This window comes from Aquarana catesbeiana, linkage group LG01, assembly GCF_042186555.1.
Source record: "Aquarana catesbeiana isolate 2022-GZ linkage group LG01, ASM4218655v1, whole genome shotgun sequence".
NCBI lineage: Eukaryota > Metazoa > Chordata > Amphibia > Anura > Ranidae > Aquarana > Aquarana catesbeiana.
Window position 1 is genome coordinate 969252947 of NC_133324.1, and position 21194 is coordinate 969274140.

General features: G+C 42.5%; 1 protein-coding gene across 1 annotated transcript in view; it reads left to right on the top strand.

Moving 5' to 3' along the window:
• LOC141122459 (receptor-type tyrosine-protein phosphatase alpha-like) overlaps nt 1-21194 on the top strand; it is a gene marked incomplete in the record, with an annotated part of 620682 nt that overhangs the window by 577666 nt on the left and 21822 nt on the right. Inside the window, 9 exon segments of the mRNA XM_073611976.1 lie at nt 5162-5211; nt 7062-7198; nt 7495-7582; nt 12926-12996; nt 13095-13131; nt 14009-14106; nt 15939-16055; nt 17550-17704; nt 19895-20030. Coding sequence (XP_073468077.1) covers nt 5162-5211; nt 7062-7198; nt 7495-7582; nt 12926-12996; nt 13095-13131; nt 14009-14106; nt 15939-16055; nt 17550-17704; nt 19895-20030 — 889 coding nt within the window.

The window sequence follows — 21194 nt, forward strand, 5'->3', positions numbered from 1 at the left end:
GTCTTTCCCATCCCCTTACAGTTAGAACACACACTAGGGAACACAGTTAACCCCTTGATTGCCCCCTAGTGTTTAACCCCTTCCCTGCCAGTGTCATTTACACAGTAATCAGTGCATTTTTATAGCACTGATCGCTGTATAAATGACAATGGTCCCAGAATAATGTCAAAAGTGTCCGATGTGTCCGCCATAATGTTGCAGTCATGATAAAAACTGAAGATCGCTGCCATTACTAATATAAAACAATTAATATTAAAAATGTCATAAAACTATCCCCTATTTTGTAGACGCTATAACTTTTGCGCAAACCAATCAATATACGCTTATTGCGATTTTTTTTTTTACCAAAAATATGTAGAAGAATACGTATCAGCCTAAACTGAGGAAAAAAATAGTTTTTATATATATATATAATATATATATATATATATATATATATATAATATATATATATATATATATATATAAACTATTTTTTTCCTCAGTTTAGGCTGATACGTATTCTTCTACATATTTTTGGTAAAAAAAAAAATCGCAATAAGCGTATATTGATTGGTTTGCGCAAAAGTATATATATATATATATATATATATATATATAATTTTTTTTTTTTTTGGGGGGGGGGGGATATTTATTATAGTAAAAAATATTGCTTTTTTTTCAAAATTGTCGCTCTTTTTTTGTTTATAGCGCAAAAATTAAAAACCGCAGAGGCGATCAAATACCACCAAAATAAAGCTCTATTTGTGTGACAGGGGCTTTTAGGGGCAGGAAAAAACCCCACTGCTAGTGCATCCAGGGGCAGCAGGGTTTTGGCAGAAAAAAAAAATGCCTAACGCGTTTAAACGTGCCTAAATGCCAGGCTTGTTTAGCACTTGAGAGTTTATTCATTTCGATAGCTAGAATAATTTATTATTCTGTCCAATGATATTAATGATCACCCAAGCTCTTGATGCCTGTAAAACGTGCCTAAAAGCTTTTAAAAGCTTTAGACACTTTTTTTTACTAGCGTTAGGCGTTTTTTTCTGCCAAAACACTGCTGATAGGAGGAAAGACTTCTAGGAGAGTTTGCAAAACGTCCCGTGTGCCTGAGACCATAACGCAAGCAGATGGGTAACCAAAGGGGCCTGAGTGTATACTGATTTACCAAATACAACAAAACATAAAAGAGGAAATCCCAATCGAATAGTGCAAAGAATTACCTTTAACCACTTGACCTCCGGAAGATTTACCCCCTTACTGACCTTAAAGAAAAAAGGAGATTAAGGTCTGGTGTGACCCCTCTGACACCTCCATCCCTAATAGTGCACAAAAAAAACAAGAAAAATAGCCCTGGGACTTTAGATGAGGTGAAAGAGGTTTGGCCAATGTCCACAGCGAACACTGAGACAAAAACAATCTATTAATTTCAAAATGTTATGTAACGGAGCGGCAACAATGATTGTGAGTTACCCGGTATAATAGCCAATGTACACAACACAGATGAAAGTAGATTTATTACAAATGTTATACATCAATGAGCAACAATAAAACTTGAAAGTTGCTAGGTCAGTGAATACACATACAGAATAAGAAAATAAAATGTACATACATGTGGACAGGGAAGTATGCAAACATAATGCAGACATCGATAATACCCAGCATGTACCGGCATAAAACAAGCATCAATAAAGCTCTACGCGTTTCGCGAGACCCTGCTCGCTTCTTCAGGGACGGATGCATGAATATTGTATCTGCAATGTAAATGATAAGATCAATAGATGTATCTTGTTGATAAATGGGGGCAGGCGGGATGATTGGCAAAAGAGTTCTGAAGCAGAGACCTTATACTTACAGAAGGTCGTAGATAAATCGCCAAACGCTGGATATCAAGATGGCGGCCGTGTAGTGCATCCAGTTCGGGAGCTGAGGAGGCGGAGCAAACAAAGGCCACAACAGGGGAACATCCGGGGGATCGGCACAGTCTATTTCTCACTGCGGTCTCCACTTAGCCCCTTAAAATCATGTCTAGAAAAAATTTGCAAGCATTTTGAAACAAATAAATTGATTTTGACTCATTGTTCGCTGTGAACATTGACTAAACCTCTCTCACCTCATTTAAAGTCCCAGGGCTACTTCTCTCTTTTTTTTCTTAAAGTGTAAGTAAACCCCTCTATCGTTTTCAGCCAAGGAAGCTGCCATCTTTGCCTCTGTTTAATTTACAACTGCCATGAAGCTGCACATGTGATCAGTTATGACACCAGCCATTGGATGGTTTGACAGTTTGGTTGAGAGCACAACCAATGGGAGTGTTACATTTCCGGCATGTGCCGGAAATGAAGCTGTTTTATGGATGGGTTTACTTCCGCTTTAATGACCTTAATGACCAGGCCATTTTTTGTGATATGGCACTGCGTTGCTTTAACTGACAATTGCGCGGTCATGCGACACTGTACCATACCTCTCAACTTTTTGAGATACGAATGAAGGACACCTATTATCAAAAGTATGTTGGCATGGGACACACCCCCTGCCACACCCCCTTGAAGGAGAATTAAACAAAAAAATGATTAGTTAAACCCACAAGTGCTTTATTACGACTTCTATTCCTTTATATTGGCTTTTGAAAGTTACAAATGCAGCAATTTAGAAAGTGGATGAAAGGTTTAGCACCGGGAAAGACTTTTTTTGAAAGATAAATAGTGCTGCCATGCGGATGGTTGTAATATGTCCTTCGCTTTGTACTAGACACGTGCGGTTCATTTTGTTCCGAATAAATATTTGGACAAAATTTTCATTATTCTGAGATTTGGATATGTCCGAATACCCAGTATAAACGAAGTTTACCGAATGCTCCGAATAAGAAAACAAAATTCATTCCGAATTTCTGAAATTCGAATTGAAATTCGAATCGAAGTTTACATCGAATTCCAGTCGAATTCGAACTGTAAACATGTTTCTGAAATCAAAGACTGTGTGTGTGTTATTAGAGTACCATTTGGAAATAATGCTGTTTTTTTGTTAAGCCAAAACAGTGATTTAAAGAGTCATTGTAATCATTCGATGACGATTTTTCTTTTGTTAGTTTGTTTTTGTTTGCCGCATTCGAATCTAAAAAAAAAAAAATCTAAAGTTTTCAAATCGGCCGATTCAAAATGTATCGATTCTAACGCTTCGAATGGTAAAAATCAGTAAACTTAAAAGAAAATTTGAAAAAAGACATAAAACGAATTCCGTATACGAATTCTGAATACCTATTGAACAAATCAACAAAACTAAATAACTAGGTTATTGAATCTAAAGGAAACAAAACACATTTTTTTTTCGTCATACACATGTCTACTTTGTACTCATGCAATTATAAAGTATGACTCTCTATTTTTAAACAGTATGCAATTCATTAAAGCTGTAATCTCTTTATTTTTGTTCTGTGGAAATCATTAATAAAAAAAATATTGAAACAGAAAGATATTTAGTGCACTTTATGTACAACTATATGGATCAGACCAAAATGAGGGACAAATGACAGAGGGACTTTGTTCCAAATCAGGGACAGTTGGGAGCTATGTTGTACCCAAAAAAAAAAAATGGACATCCTTTTTTTCCCACAAATCAAGCTTTCTTTTGGTGGTATTTATTAATTTTCCAATGAATTCCAACTTTTCAGAACAATTAGAATTTGCATAGGTCAAAAAAGGGTCGGATTCTGTGTGAAGAAAAAGTTGGTTGTTTAGCAGCGGGTCGGAAAGCCGTCCGCTCGCGTCCTTAACAACCATGACTCATTATCTGTCAGCTGGCTTCCCTACAGACAGATGAATGTAAAAGAAAGAATGCCGGCAACAGAAGAATTAAAAAAAAACGGCATGGGGTCCTCTCCCCAGTCCATAGCAGGGCCTTCGGGTCTGGTATAGATTTTAAGTAGAACCCCACGCCAAAAAAAAAAAAAAACGCCGTAGGGTCCCCCCCAGGTTTCAAACCAGACCCTTATCCGAGCATGCAGGTCAGGAATGGGGAGGGGACGAGCGAGCACCCCCACCCCCTCCTGAATCATACCAGGCCACATGCCTTTAACATAGGGGGGTGGGTGCTTTGGGGTAAGGGGGCTGGACCCAAAGGGCCTGGTATGAACTAGGGGGGGGACCCTACGCTGTTTTTTGTTCCATTTTTCTATTGCCGAGCAATGCCAGCATTCTTTTCTTTACATTCATCTGTCTGTGGGGAAGCCATGGTTGTTAAGGACGCGGGTGGCCGGCTTCCTGGCCCGCTGCTTAACAACCAGCTATTTCTTCACACAGAATTCGGATAGTTTTTCAGCCGATCCAAATTTTAAACGTTCCGAAAAGTTGGAATTCATTAGAACTTTAATAACTGAAACTAAATTTAACGAAACTGAAATTAAACGAAAATTAAACGAAACAAATTCCATAACGAAACAAAAATAGTAACATAACGAATCTATCCGATTGAACAAAATGAAATCTCCATTCTGCACATGTCTAATGTGCTGCTTTAACTCAGGGAAGTGATGGATTTTAGTCCCTGCTTTGAAGGAAAAGAAAATCCATCACTCCCCCCCCCCCCCCCTCCCGTCAGAACATAGCTCTGTCTTGTTTACAGAGGCAGAGCTCCGTTCTGTGTCTCTGCCCAACGATCTGCAGGTGGCAAAAGAGATTCTGTGCCCGGCAACCGCAGATTAGCTTCTGCTGTCAGTAATCACAGCAGAAGAGGCCCAGCGGCGGCTAGTGCCCCCTGTAGGTGGAAGTAAAGAATCGCGTATATATACGTGATTCTGCACTGGAGAGCCACCCTGTAGCAGTAAATCTGCTATGGGGCGGTCAGTAAGTGGCTAATATATTAAAAGCAGTGTTGGTAAAAGAAGAGCCAAAAGCAATATCAAAAGTCACACTATAGTGATAGCAACACTATTGTGCTCAACCCCCCAAGCCTGGCCAGCCATAACGGAGTACACAAGGAGCTGGAATCGGGTGCCAGTGATGGTGTCCACCATTGTACTTTTTTTTTTTTTATAACTTTTTATGGATTACAGAATGCTGATATCATCTGATTTTAAGAAGTTGATGAAACTAGTCATATGCATGGGAAGGGCTTCAGTTCAATCGCTAGAAGTCATAATCTGACCTTACAGTGTTTAGATAAATGTATATATTTTTTTCTGCTACAGAAAATCAAGACGTTCATCTAACATCCCATTAAAGGCTCAAACTGGATTAGGTAAGTTAAAAATACCGGTAGTTATATTTTTGGGAAAATATTTGGGTCGGAGGATACTGGGGGTCCAAATACCCCATTTTTACTTTAATTACATATCTGTTTCAAGAGAAGCACTAGGAGGTTGGAAGCAGGCCAAAGGTTACAGGTGAGTACAGGTGAGTACTGCCACTGGAAGCCGGCATAGAGAGTACAGATGAGTACAGGTGAGTTCTACCACTGGAAGCAGGCATTGAGGGTAAGGGTTAGTACTGCCACTGGAAGCAGGCATAGAAGGTACAGATGAGTACAGGTGAGTTCTACCATTGGAAGCAGGCATTGAGGGTAAGGGTTAGTACTGCCACTGGAAGCAGGCATAGAGGGTACAGATGAGTACAGTGAGTTCTACCAGTGGAAGCAGGCATTGAGGGTAAGCTTTAGTACTGCCACTGGAAGCCGGCATAGAGGGTACAGATGAGTACAGGTGAATACTGCCACTGGAAGCAGACATGGAGGGTACAGATGAGTACAGGTGAATACTGCCACTGGAAGCAGGCATTGAGGGTACAGATGAGTACAGGTGAATACTGCCACTGGAAGCAGGCATTGAGGGTACAGATGAGTACAGGTGAGTACTGCTACTGGAAGTAGGCATTGAGGGTACGGGTGAGTACAGGTAAATACTGCCACTGGAAGCAGGCATTGAGGGTACGGGTGAGTACAGGTGAGTACTACCATTGGAAGCAGGCATTGAGGGTAAGGGTTAGTACTACCATTGGAAGCAGGCATTGAGGGTACGGGTGAGTACAGGTGAGTACTGCCACTGAAAGCAAGCATTGAGGGTAAGGGTTAGTACTGCCACTGGAAGCAGGCATTGAGGGTACTGATGAGTACAGGTAAGCACTGCCACTGGAAGCAGGCATTGAGGGTACAGAGGGGTACATGTGAATACTGCCACTGGAAGCAGACATTGAGGGTACAGATGAGTACAGGTGAGTACTGCCACTGGAAGCAGGCATTGAGGGTACAGATGGGTACATGTCAATACTGCCACTGGAACCAGGCATGGAGGGTACAGATGAGTACAGGTGAATACTGCCACTGGAAGCAGGCATTGAGGGTACCAGTGAGTACAGGGGACTACTACCATTGGAAGCAGGCATTGAGGGTACGGGTGAGTACTACCATTGGAAGTAGGCATTGAGGGTACGGGTGAGTACAGGTGAGTACTACCATTGGAAGCAGGCATTGAGGGTACGGGTAAGTACAGGTGAGTACTACCACTGGAAGCAGGCATTGAGGGTACGGGTAAGTACAGGTGAATACTACCATTGGAAGAAGGCATTAAGGTTACGGGTGAGTGCAGGTGAGTACTGCCACTGGAAGCAGGCATGGAGGGTACAGATGAGTACAGCACCTGAGAGGCTCAGCTGAAGCATAGCAACCTATCGCTTGAAAGCCAAACCATGCATCATTTCACAACGAAAGCATTGCTAATCAGGAGAACTGTCTCCCAGTTGGCAGGCCGCAGTGAACAGAAGAGATGTCCCTTTTTTGGTCATGGCACCAGTGCTCCTGAAGAAATTCTAGAGGTGATGGTGGACACATCCCAGCGGGGAGACCCAGCACTGGATCCCACCTTTGCTATTACTCTACTAACTAACTCCCCCAATAGCTCTGATTGTTTCATATCTCACTTAATAGTTATCCACATAATCATGAGTGAGACCTCCATCTATGAGTCATGTTTTATGATGACGCCTATAAAGATTGGAATCGTAAAATCTTGAATCAAGTACAATCATTCTATCATGCTAGATTTGGCAGAGAATAATCATCTCTGGAGGATAACTATTTCTCTACAACCCTTCCAGGCAAGAAGCGAGACATCCCTGTAGACAAATTCCCGGAAGTTGTGAAAAATTTCCGGAAGAGTGAATTAGCGGATCATGATGAAGATGAGGAAGAGAACGCAAACCTTTCCCCGGTTGGACGGTACCTGGAATACCAGGTAGGACACAGTATGGTTTGGTGTTCACACATGGCCTAAAAGTTGTCAGAAATTGGAGTCTGTTCGAAGCTATGATGGTAATACTGACAGAATGATAATGAGCTCCTCCAAGAATTGGAAACTCTTGTTGTACACATAAAATGTCCCCATTATACTGGAAATCCTCTTTGTGACTATGTACAGATTTTTGAAGACTAAAAATTACGTTTAGAATTCGTTAAACATGTTGATTCTTATATGAGATTTTAGTGGTTGGGTTTACATTTACTTTAACTGATTCCAATATCTCTGTGTAGGATCTTCCCGGGGGATTTATGAGTTCCTGTGCTGTTGGTCAGGCTGAAGAGAACCAAGCTAAGAATCGCTACAAAAAGGTCGTACCATGTAAGTACAAGATCTCAGACAACGCACTCTACATCCATGTTTCCCAACCTTTTTTCAGTCATGACACCCTTTAAAAATATGCAAGATCTCAAGGTACTCCAGTCTGATAGGTAAAAAATGTAAATGTCTTATCAATGGGAAACCTAAATTTGTGACGATGTGCACAACCACCTTGATGACCAACTTCACATCAGAAGCCCCCTTCACGTTGGAGGCCCCGTCCTGTTAGAGGTCCTCTTCACATCTGAGCCCCCCCCCCATATGTCAGAGGCCCCCATCCTGTCAGGGTCCTTCATCACATCAAAGTTGTCTTCATTCATCAGAAGCTCCCCCATCCCCACAGGATCCCCCATTACAGATTCAGAACCACCATCACCTCAGAGTACCCCCATGACAGATTCCCCCCATTACATCAGAATCTCCCCATCATCATGGTGTTGCCCCATCATGGAGTCATCTCTTCCATCTCTGATCCAGGACAAACTGAGTCTTGTACTTGTGTCACCACAGGGGAACCAAAATGGCACCCCATGGCACCCTGGTTGAGAACCACTGCTCTATACATTAGGCTTGTGTTTTGCTTGGTGTCTATTAAAAGTTCTTGCAGTAAAATCCAAGAAAGCGTAGACCTCTGCAGTGTATTAATGTGCTTTACTGAACAGAAAAATACTGCACATACAACTGTAGGATACACAGTTCATAGTTTGCAAAGTATTACACAATGTTCCTACAACATGTGTAAGCCAATTATCATTTCTAGCCAATAAACATGTATGCAATAGGTATACTAAACAGCTACTTAACTTGCGCCTGTCATTGATGGAATCTTCTCATGGCTCCTTGCTCGCTCAGAGTCCAGCACAAAACTTCTGTGTTCTTCTTTGTCTCCAGAACCAAGTCTTGGCTCTTTGTCTTCCAAAACAACTCTCCTTTGTCTGGCCAAATGGACTGATCCCCGCTCCCTTATTTCCTGCTACGTCATATCCTGTAAGAAGCTTCACAAAGTAGACCTACAGGTTTGTTAGGATATCAATAGGAGAGTTTTAGCTTTCTAAAACAGCACATAGTCTTAAAACCTAACAATAATTAAATATCGATGCTATAAAATCACCCAAAAATATCCATAGCAACACATTCCACCTCTTGATTTTAAAGCATATGTGAGAAACTGAAACTTAGCATTCTCAGCAGCTTTACAACCTTTGTCCAGGAAAGAGTGAAATAAACCCCCCGTATTGTAAATGGTAGAAAATATTTCCTTTCAACCCCTGTATGTTTTGGCTGATCAGACTTTTGTCTCTGAAAAGCTACAACATTCCTTTCAGTAGGCTAAGCAACGTCCTTGGCAGTCTGTGTAACGTAGATGGAAAGGAAAGTCCACATGAAAGTCCCTTGTCCTCCTGGTCCTAATGAAATGCTCAGATGGAAGTCCACCCCAATTCGATCAGAAAATCATCCGCATCTTCCTCAGGTTTTCATCTCCTCCTCTGGTTTGCCTCATCCCATCTGGCCTGGTCATCTGCTCTGCCACCTCCAACTCTCGATGCTCAGTACCTTTAAAGAGTAGGAGACAAAGCAGATTATATGTTCCTTCTAACTGTGCCAACAAACATAACTCACTGCTCACATTTCCCTATATGCCCATTGTAAACTGCAAAACTATTGTAGGGTGCCCACTGCTACCTTGTATCACTTTCATGGAAAGGCATTGATTTCTCAGTGCTGTCCTGGGAACACTGGCCTGCTGTTGTCCAGTATTTACAGCATGGCACTCTATAGCAATATGCCCCAGTCTATGACAGCAAAAAACATCTAATGTGATTGAATCTACTATTCCCAGCCACTTGCTTCTATCTCTTATGCAAAGGTGGTGTAGTAATCATATCTATTTCCTCTCTAGAAACCTCCACCCTAAGTAAATCAGTCCACATGAGTCTCCTGGAGACCATAGGCCTTAACTTCCTTTTATCTAAGCCAGCTCAGTCATCTCTACTTTAAACTGATCAGATTCCCAGCTTCCCCCTTATGGGAAGTAACAGTGATACATGTCCTCTTTTTTCTTACAGGTTTAGGGCTTTTGTCCTTTGTTAGGGCATCATTAGACTTGTTTATGAGGGTTGAACACCACTCATTCATATCTTTAGCCACTGCAGGTTTGACTTTGAGTGGCCTACTTTCGAAACCTCTTGCCTTGCTTGCAGTGTCTTCCAAAAACTTGGTCCTTGCTCCTTCAGCAAGTCTCTTTCTACCTCTGCCTTTTTCCTCTTTTCAGATTCAGTATGTAGAGCATGCAGGAAGTGCAAACCAAACACAGCAACCGCCCACATCTCTCCCTTACTGAAGCCAACATTTTTAAGACTAAAATCTGAGGAAAAAATCAGACTCCATCACCTCAAGCTCCATTCAAAAGGAGAAGCATACCTAGCAAGCTCCTTTGCAACAGACATCCACTGCCTGTCTCTGGCCCAGGCAGGCAGGGTGCACGCCTTCTTCTCCTGAACACCAGAAACTTCTGCAGCCTTCCTCTTCCTAAACAGTGTACGCAGCATTTTTCTCAGCACAAGCAACAGAAAACACCACAGAAAACAGATCTGCTTCAATTGAGCTTTAAAGGAAATCCCGGACGAGCCCCCAATTGTTTTATTTGGTGTCTAGTAAAGGTTCTTGTGGTAAAAGCCATGGAATCTTAGACCTCTGTAGTGTTTTAACCACTTCAGCCTCGGAAGATTTGGCTGCTCAATGACCAGGCCATTTTTTGCGATACAGCACTGCGTCGCTTTAACTGACAATTGCGCCGTCGTGCGACACTGTACCCAAACAAAATTGACGTCCTTCTTTTCCCACAAATAGAGATTTTGTTTGGTGGTATTTGATCACCTCTGCGGTTTTTTTTGCGCTATAAACAAAAAAAAGCGACAATTTTGAAAAAAAATATTTTGTACTCGTTGCTGTAATAAATATCCCCAATTTTTTTTTTTTAAAAAGCTAATTTTTTCCTCAGTTTAGGCCGATATGTATTCTTCTGCATATTTTTGGTAATAAAAATCGCAATAAGCGTATATTGCGCAAAAGTTATAGTGTCTACAAAATAGGGGATAGAGTTATGGCATTTTTATTATTTTTTTTTTACTAGTAATGGCGGTGATCTGCGATTTTTATCGGGACTGCGACATTATAGCAGACACATCGAACCCTTTTGACACATTTTTGGGACCATTGACGATTATACAGCAATCAGTGCTATAAAAATGCACTGATTACTGTGTAAATGTCACTTGCAGGGAAGGGGTTAAACACTAGGGGACGATCAAGGGGTTAACTGTGTTCCCTAGTGTTTGTTCTAACTGTAAGGGGATGGGAGAGACTGGAGGAAATTACAGATCGTGGTTCCTACCTAGTAGGAACTCACGATCTGCCTCTCCTCTCCTCACAGAACTGGGATGTGTGTGTTTACACACACACGTCCCTGTTCTGGCTCTCATGCCCACAATCGCGAGTGACCGGCGGCGTGTGCGCGAGCCTCTGGCGCCGCACGCGCGCCTGCTAACCCGCTTAAAGGAGCTGACGTACAGATACGACAGCTCTTGGGATGGTGCCGACCTGCCGCAGTATAATGACAGAGGCTGGTCGGCAAGTGGTTAATGTACTTTACTAAAAACAAAAAACTGCACATACAACTGTAGGATACACAATTCATAGCAGGTAAAGTATTATATAATATTCCTACAACATGCACAAGCCAATTATCCCTTCTAGCAAATAAGCATGTACAATATGTATGCAATAGGTATACTAAATAGCTACTTAACTTGGGCCGTTCATTTATGGAATCTTCTCATGGCTCCCTGCTCACTCAGAGTCCAGCACAAAACATCTGTGTTCTTCTTTGTCTCCAGAACCAAATCTAGCCTCTTTATCTTCCAGAACAACTCTTCTTTGTCTGGCTACATGGCCTATCCCCCCCCCCTCATTTCCTGCTACATCATATCCTGTAAGAAGCTTCACAAAGTAGCCCTACAGGTTAATTAGCTTATCAATAGGAGAGGCTTAGCTTCTAAAACAGCACATGGTCTTAAAATCGAACAATTAATAAATATATATGCTATACAATCGCCCCAAAAGTATCCATAGTATACAATGTAACTTTATGTATTGACAAATCTCCATAGACCCATCCCAGCTCCCCTTTAATGTATGTCTTTTTAGGGCTCAGACCATAGAATGGCAATGAGTTAACGGAAACAGTAAAGTACAATCACTGTGCTCCGATACTAAGAAGCAGAAACTGTGTAAGTGGGGCTTAAGGCACCCTAAAGGGGAACTCTAGACTGTTCACTTGCTAATACCCGGCCATGTAGGTGGAGGCCACGGTCATGAGAAATCTGCATTATGGCAGCACTCAAACTTAGAAGTCAGCACATGTTGTGGCACAAATAACCCTTCATGTCTCGTTCACTTCACAGTGATGTTACACTTGACTAACTGTACATAGACTTCTTTCCATGGTGCAGCATTTGTGAGGGGATACTGCAGAGCCTGTATCCCGCTTTCCAGCCCAGCCTTGATGCCACCTCTCTCTCAGTGACATGCTATTGAGGATCCTCTTGCACTTTCTCTCCTGTGACATACAGATAGATACACGGGGGCTCGGTCCTGTCCCAGGTATGGGGCACCAGCCACTAGGGAGGGGGTGCACTTAGTAACCCTCTTGCCATCATCCTCGCCTAGTCACACAAGCCAGTTGGCAGCCTAAGCACCAGACACTCCATTGGTTACTCATGGCAATGGCAATTAGATCTTTTACATGCAGAATTCTCCACTCGTGAACCTTTGGTAGTGTTCATCCCTTTTTACAAGCCCTGTTCTTTTGTTATGCCATGCATTGCACCCCTTTGAGAGACTTCAGATCAGTAATTTTAAGAAATAACCACAGTAGTGCAAAGGCATACACGAACAGTTCTTCCAAAGCAACTTCACCTATATTCCTGCCCCATAAAGCGACTGTACCTTAAGCAGATGGTAAGTTCATTCAATCAATCCCGTCAAGGCAAGAGTCCATTTAGACAGTGAATGCACAGAGGTAGCACATAAGTCCTTGTGGTAATCCACAAAGTCCATGGGCGGTAGCTAAGGGTCCATAAGATTCCCCAAGTTCTCAGACCCATAGGGAACCCCAACTGGGGCCCAGGAGGGGGCACAGCCTGGCAGAGTGACAGAAGTCCCCATTCTTAGACCATCTCACATCATAATGAAGCCTCAATATTCTGATTAGCAGTGTGTTTATGCTGTCAGTATACAAATGTGCCGTCTGGGGGGTATCATGACTCTGTCTTTGTTATACAGATGATGATTCTCGGGTGGTGCTGAGGTCCAGTTCCTCTAGATCAGATTATATAAATGCCTCCTACATTAACGTAAGTAAAGAGCTCTACCCAGATTTGTTACACACCTACATACTCTATAAAGCAGTACAATATTTGTGTATGTGAGTGTAAAATGTCTTATTTTCCAGGGATACAAAGCTCCAAAATTATACATAGCAACACAAGGTGAGTGACCAATCATACATATTATACTATGCACCAGATAAGGCTCTGTATATTATACTGTGCACTAGATAAAGATCTATGTGTTAAATTCATAAATCCTTCAGCACTGGGTTGGGGAGATCTGTACAGCCCAGTGTCTTCTGCACCGCACATACATTATATTGTCAAAAGTATTGGGTCTTAGTCCGTAGAGTCCAATATTGGGGGTTCAACCCTTTGCAGCTATAACGGCTTCAACTCTTCTGGCAAGACTGTCCACAAGGTTTAGGGTTGTGTCTATGATAAGGTTTGACCATTCTTCAAGAAGCTCATTTGTAAGGTCAGGCACTGATATTAGACGAGAAGACCTGGCTCACAGTCTCCACTCTAATTCATCCCAAAGGTGTTCTATCGGGTTGAGGTCAGGAGTCTGTGCAGGCCAGTAAAGTTCCTCCACCACAAAACTTGACCATCCATAACTTTACAGACCTTGATTTGTGCACCTCAACATGATAGAATACCTTTGGGATTAATTAGAAAGCAAAGACTAGGAGCCAGGCCTTCTCGTCCAGCATTAGTGCCTGACCTCGCAAATGCGCTTCTGGAAGAATGGTCAAACATTCCCATAGACACCCTCCTAAACCTTGTGCACATCCTTCCCAGAAGAGTTGAAGCTGTTATAGCTGCAAAGGGTGGGCCAACTCAATATTGAACCCTAAGACTAAGACTGGGAAGCCATTAAAGTTCATGGGCGTGTAAAGGCAGGTGTCACAATACTTTTGATAATATAGTGTATTTTTTATAACAGCAAACAGTATAGTACAAAGACTCTTGTCTGTAGGGGTTCCTGTAGAATGTTTTATGATAATTTATTTCAGACGAATTACTCTTCTTCCAGGTCCCCTTCCTGAGACTCTGGCAGACTTCTGGAGCATGGTGTGGCAGGAGAACAGTTCCGTCATTGTGATGCTGACAGGATTGCAGGAAAAGACCAAGGTGAGATAATGAATGGTGAAGGTGAGATGATGAGAGGACAATGAAGCTGAGAGGATAGGAATCTTCGATAGATAGAGGAGTGAAGAGAAAATAGTGGATAATGAATGTGTGGTGTGTGATAGCCTGTAAATGTGAGATGGCCAGGAAAGACAGGTCAGGTTGTAAAAGGTTGACCAAATTATACACAGTGATGGTGAGGTAATAATAAAAGTGAGATAAGTGGACAGTGAAATAAAACAATAAGGGTAGTCAGTGTGAAATGGTGGACAATAAGAGTGAGGTGGTGAATAGTCAAGGTGGAATGGTAGAATGAGATCATGAGATAGTGGGCAGTAAAGATGAGCTAAAAGAATAATAATGTGAGATGGCGGCTCATGAAGATAAGATTGTGGGCCACAGGAATGAGATGGTGGACCATGAGACTGAGATTTTGGGCCATGATAATAGGATGGTGGGCCCTTAGTATGGAATGGGGGATCATGAGTATCACATGGTGAACAGTGAGTATTGGATGATGGACCATGAAACTGAGATGGTGGACCCTCTGGCTAAGATGATGGGCCATGATAATGAGATGGTGGACCTTGGGCCTGAGATGGTGGACCCTAAGAATGAGATGGTGGAACGTTGAGATTTGGACCCTGAAGCTGAGGTGATAGGCCATAATGCGACAATGGACCATTATAATGAGATGATGAACTATAATAATAAGATGATGGACCATGATAATGAGGTGATGGGCCATGATAAAGTGGTGATGATATGGCAGACTATTTGACTGAGATAGTGGACCTTGAGGATAAGATGGTGGGCCATGATAATGAGTTGGGGGACCTTGGGACTGAGATGGTGGACCCTAAGAATGAGTTGGTGGAACAGAAATTTGAGATGTGGACCCTGAAGCTGAGGTGATGGGCCATAATGAGATGATGGGCCGTGACAATGAGGTGATGGGCCAAGTGATGAGATGGTAGACCATTTGACTGCGATAGTGGACCTTGAGGCTGCAATGATGGGCCATGAAAATGAGATGGGGAACCTTGGGACTGAGATGGTGGACCCTAAAAATGAGATGGTGGACTGTAAAGTGAGATGTGAACCCTGAAGCTGAGTTGATGGGCCATAATGAGACGATTCAAATCCACAATACTTTATTAATCCTGAAGGGAATTGGGATAGGATGGGATATGCCATAATGAGATGGTGGACCATGGGTTTAGGATGATAGACCATTAGACTGAGATTGTGGCCCTTGAGGCTGAGATGATGGATTTTGGGACTTAAGAATGAGATGATGGACTGTAAAGTCGAGATGTGGACCCTGAAGCTGTGGTAATGGGCCATCATTAGATGATGTACCATGATAATGCGATAGTGGACCTTGGGACTGAAATGGTTCCACTACTAGATGCCCTCAGTCCCCTCAGTTTAATAATGGACAGCATCATACAACCCACTTCCTTTGAGCCCAGGCTGTCATGGACCCGCCTCAACCCCCTGACTGGGCAGTTAAAAGAGAAGTAGCATAGTGATGAGCTCTCTTTTACACTGTTCTCACCTCCTATTATCATGTTCCTTGTCAACACATGAACTAATTGGCCTTTGGTGCTGCTTCTCCCACCCCCAGTCAGACCTCTGCTGTACAGGGAATGTAAAAAGCTGATACCAGGTCACATTCAAGTACTTACACTGCTTATATTTATAAAACACATGTCATGAAATATTAATGATTACGGAGCTGCATTGATTTGTGTCTTCTATATCTGTCTGCAGTTCAGATTTATATATAAATGTCCCAATTTATCTTAGATTTAAACGTTGAATCCCCTCAGGTAAAATGTGAATGCTACTGGCCAGAGCAGAGTCAGACCTACGGTGACATCACAGTTTCTGTCCAGAAAATCATCCAGACTGGAGCCATCACCATCCGCAGCTTCAGCTTGAAAAAGGTAAAGATTTTTTTTTTAAGCAATCCTAAAAAAGAAAAAAATAAATGTAATAGAACCAAACATTCTATAAACTGTCCCATTAAAATGGCACTAAAATTATGCAACAAAGCATGGCAAAATGAATTACAAATTAAAAACCTTTTTTTTGTATGCATTTTTGTGCTTTTTTTTTAAATTTGACACTAAAAATATTAACAAACAAAACAAAAGCAAAACAAGCTTAAATATTAATGATTAGTAAAATAGAAAAAAAAATTAAGAATCATCAAGAAACTAACATTCAGAGGAAAAGGGGAAAATAGATAATCAGGGCTGATTAGGGTAAACTAAAGGTTAATAAGGGGTTAAATAGACAAATTTTATTTACTTTTTTTTTTTAAATTTTGCTTTGTGCTTTACTTTAACTGACCCTTGCAGATATAAATTCATCCCTTTGATCTGTAGATGAATAAAAACAAGTAGATAGAAATGCAACAATGTTACGTTTTATCTCTCTATCTCCCATCTGATCAATGTTTATAAACAATGTTACTTTGTATCTATCTATCACCGGTCTGGTCAATGTTTATAAATGCTGTTACTTTATATCTCTTTATCACCCATCTGAACAATGTTACTTTATATCTCTCTATTTCCAGTCTGATCAATGTTTATAAGCAATGTTACTTTGTATTTCTTTATCTTCCATTTGATCAATGTTTATAAACAATGTTACTTTGTATCTCTATCTTCCATCTGATCAATTTTTTTAAACAATGTTACTTTGTATCTCTCTATCTCCTATCTGATTAATGTTTATATACGTTGTTAGTTTATATCTCTTTATTACCCATCTGAATATTGTTACTTTGTATCTCTCTATCTTCCATCTGATCAATGTTTTTAAACAATGAAACTTTGTATCTCTCTATCTTCCATCTGATCAATGTTTATAAACAATGAAACTTTGTATCTCTCTATCTTCCATCTGATCAATGTTTATAAACAATGTTACTTTGTATCTCTCTATCTTCCATCTGGTCAATGTTTATAAACAATGTTACTTTGTATCTCTCTATCTTCCACCTGGTCAATGTTTATAAACTATGATACTTTGTATCTCTCTATCTCCTATCTGAGCAATGTTTATAAACAATGTTATGTTCTCTCTGATCAATGTTTATAAACACTGAGTCAGACAGTCTATTTTTGGACAGCAGCAGCTGCCAGAACTGCTGTATTTACAGAGAACCAGAATGGTTGTGGGGGAGATGGCGGGCGGTGGGGAATCAGCGGTGTATTGTTGGGCATGTGTAGCACACCCTGTATCTTCAAGTAGTTGAAGCGACCAAACACAAAAATGATATATATGATGTGATCTGTGAGCAGCATTAACACAGATGTCTTTTTTTTTTACCCCCCTGTAACCTTATTCTATTACCTGTTGATCCTGCCAGTAGATCCCTTATATTCTCCTCCTGTAATATGGATCTAATGCCCGTCTCTCCGGTCCAGGTGCAGTCTATGGTGCAGATTACGGTGGAGCATCTGCAGTACTTGCGCTGGCCAGACCATGGGGTGCCCAGGAACACCTCAGACCTGGTGCAGCTGATAGAGCTGATGAACAAATGTAACACTCCCGGGTCGGGACCCGTCGTCGTACATTGCAGGTATGGTGCTATATATAGTTTGCAATCATAGAAGTACATTGGACAGATCTAATGTTCAGTATAAATGCAGGCTGTGCTTCCTGCTCAGTGGGGATTGTGCTGTCCTCCTCCCTCAAACTCTACTGATCCAATTAATAGAACACTCTCCATGGAGTGCATCTATAAACAATTTGCAGAGGTATTTGTTTCTGTGAAACTGCATGTTCAAATGGCAGCAAGAATTCATGTGTTTTTAGGCTATTTTCTCTCCAGGTCAAATGTCAATTGTGCGGAATAGGATAAATCAGGAAAGTTCAGCATTATGGCCACCAGATGGAGCTGAAGATTGTAGTAAATACATTTCACACATATTGTAAACATGAGGGATTATTCTCAATGTTTGTGTAAATGCTATGACATTTATATACTGGATTTGGGTAGAGAAGAAGAGCTTTAAGCCCTGCTAAGCGTTTAATACTAAGTACATGTATAAGAAATGGATAAAGGGAAGATTCTGGACAGCCGCACTCAAAATCAAATGCCTTTATTAAAAAAAAGAAGGTAATAATCCAAAAAGTACAAGCCACAGCAAACAACGGATCACAGGAGCTGACGCGTTTCACACTTTCAAAAGTGCTTATTCATATTCTATGAATGAGTACTTTTGAAAGTGTGAAATGCGTCAGCTCCTGTGATCCGTTGTTTGCTGTGGCTTGTACTTTTTGGATTATTACCTTCTTTTTTTAATAAAGGCATTTGATTTTGAGTGCGGCTGTCCAGAATCTTCCCTTTATCCAATTACCTATGCTTAGCCAGCACCTGCTGTTCCTATTCTGAGGAGAGCTACATTTCCAGACACCCTTGCTAGAGCGGCATCTCTCTTTCCCTTACATGTATAAGAAAGGCAGATCTTCTATTATTAACCTCTTGTCGATCACATAATGTATACATGTGGTGTCAGGATGAAGAATGTGGCATTATTATAGTAGGTGATCTGCACTCTTTGGGGTCTCGTTATAAAACAAATTTCTGTGCAAACGCCTCAGCCTTCACACAGCTGCCCTGAATAATCCTGGTAATGCGTCTAATATGTGTATTTCCTATTGTTTTCAGCGCCATCTAATGGCCATAATGAGGTATTTTTCTGATTGCAGTATTTCAGGAACATACCACTATATGGCCACTAGATGGAGCTGATGATTATTAAAAATGCACATGAATGCACGTTTTATGGGGATTATTCGTGACAGCTGTGTGAATACTGAGGCATTCGCACACGAAATGATTTATTAATAGACCCCCTTTGTGTCTTGTATGCCTGGATCCATTTTGGGCACTGGTGCATCATCAAGGGTCACAAGGGTTGCAATTGCGACCCCACCCCTGTTCCAGGGGGCCCGGGCATCATGGCTTACAGCAGGCATCATGGCTGCCCACAGTCCCTCCACTTAGTAGCCGTTGTCATTCTCTCTGAGCTGTCTGCAGGATGGCTCTAGATGGAGGATGGGGGCTGCCCGAGTTAACAAGCCGATGATTGGTTATTAGGATGCATGGCAGTCCTAGCAACCAATCACAAGCTTGCAGGCTGTACTGCCCAGCCTTCTGTTCAGACGTGCCGTGTCTCCCGCCCTTTGCACTGTGTAAGGCAAGACAGGATGAGGGGGCGATGTGGGTGGGGGAACTGAGGACATTATTGGAATAGAGGCTCTGGATATGAATGGTGGAATATGAGAACATTAATAGACCAGAGAACCTCTTACATCAGAGTTCCCCTTTACACCATAGTCTGCAGCATCCCCTCTTACATCAGGGTCCATAGAGTTCCCCTTTACATCAGGGTCCGTGAGTTCCGCTTTAAATCAGGGTCTGCAGAGTTCCCCCTTGAAAGGTGAGGGGGAACCCTGCAGACTCTGATTTACTGTAAAGGGAACTTTAATGTAAGGGCAGGAAGGGACCCCACTGCAGAACATGTGAAAAGGTCCCCCTGCAGGCCTGTAATAAAATCCCCCCGTGACGGGAGTAAGGAGCCCCGGGATCAATGGGATGGGCCCCAGGCTCGGGTCGGGGAGCCCTTCATGGTTTCTTGCACCGGGGCCCTGAAGGTTCCAGTTACAAAAAACAGCAGACTGGTTTAGGTTCAGCCTGTGGTAGGTGAGACCAGCTCTTCCTCCCTATAAATCCCATTCACACTCCGGTCCTCCATGTTTGCAGTGCTGGGATTGGCAGAACGGGCACATTTATCGCACTGGATATTCTCCTGAAGATGGCGCATGCGGTGAATAAAGTGAACCTCTATAATTGTGTGTCAGAGCTGCGGAAGAAGAGAGTGAAGATGGTGCAGGAAAAGGTTTGTTCATCTACCATTGTCCTCCTTTATCTCACATCACTGACTATATCAATTGAGTTTGTTCCTTCACATAGAGACCTCATCCAATGTCCCATAATTGCCTATATTTCCTTATAGATGACCAAGAGTTAATAAATAGCTATGGACGTTACTTTTTATTTATATAACTCTGACATATATCGCAGTGCTGTACAGAGAACACAGAGCCAGTCACATCAGTCTCTGCACCAGAGGAGCTTCTCCACCAGGTGGTGCTGTTCTGCAGGGTGCTGTTGGCTCACTCTGCTGTGATCTCAGCTGAGAGAAGCAGCAAGCCTGGGGCCTCTCATGCAGGCTTTTCCCAGACAAGCATGGACCATGTTGGGGAAGACGAAGGTGGAGGATCCCCAGAGGCACTGAGGCCTACTCCATGTGCTCAAGCTGCAATAGATCCTGGGCCTGTCCCAGGGGCGTAACTAGAAATAGCAGGGCCCCATAGCAAAATGTTGTATGGGGCCCCCTGCAAACAGCCCCCCCCCCCACAGCTGCCCTAGTGTCAATGCAGCGTGACCTGTGCTACATACAGCATGACCTGTGCCCAATGCAGCGTGACCTGTGCCCAATACAGCGTGACCTGTGCCCCATACAGCATGACCTGTGCCCAATACAGCCTGGTCTGCCTGTGCTCCATACAGCCCCACCTATGCAGAGGAAGAGGCAAGCCACCCGGATCAGCAGAGAGCGGGATTGCCCGCTGTAATAGCTTTCATTTGAATTCCCTTTCTTCCCGGGGCTCATTGTCACATAGCCCCACCTCTTGGCCCGACGCCTTTGATGACGTCACATGTCCCGCATTGGATCGGCGTTCTGTCTATCAAAGGCACCGGGCCAAAAGGTGGAGCTATGTGACGTGAGCCCCGGGAACACTGGAAGTTCTAATGAAAGCTCTTACATCGGGCAATTCAGCTCTCTGCTGATACAGACAGCTCGCCTCTTCCTTTCCTCTCTCTTCCCCTGGCTGGGAGACTGTGCCGGTGGTGCTCTTATCCTCACTGGGCCCCACTTGGCTGCGGGCCCCATAGCACCCGCATGGGTCGCTATGGTGGTAGTTATGCCCCTGGCCTGTCCCTATGCAAGAGGAATCCTTACCAGTCCTCCAGGAGAGAGTGGTGAACAGACTTCGCT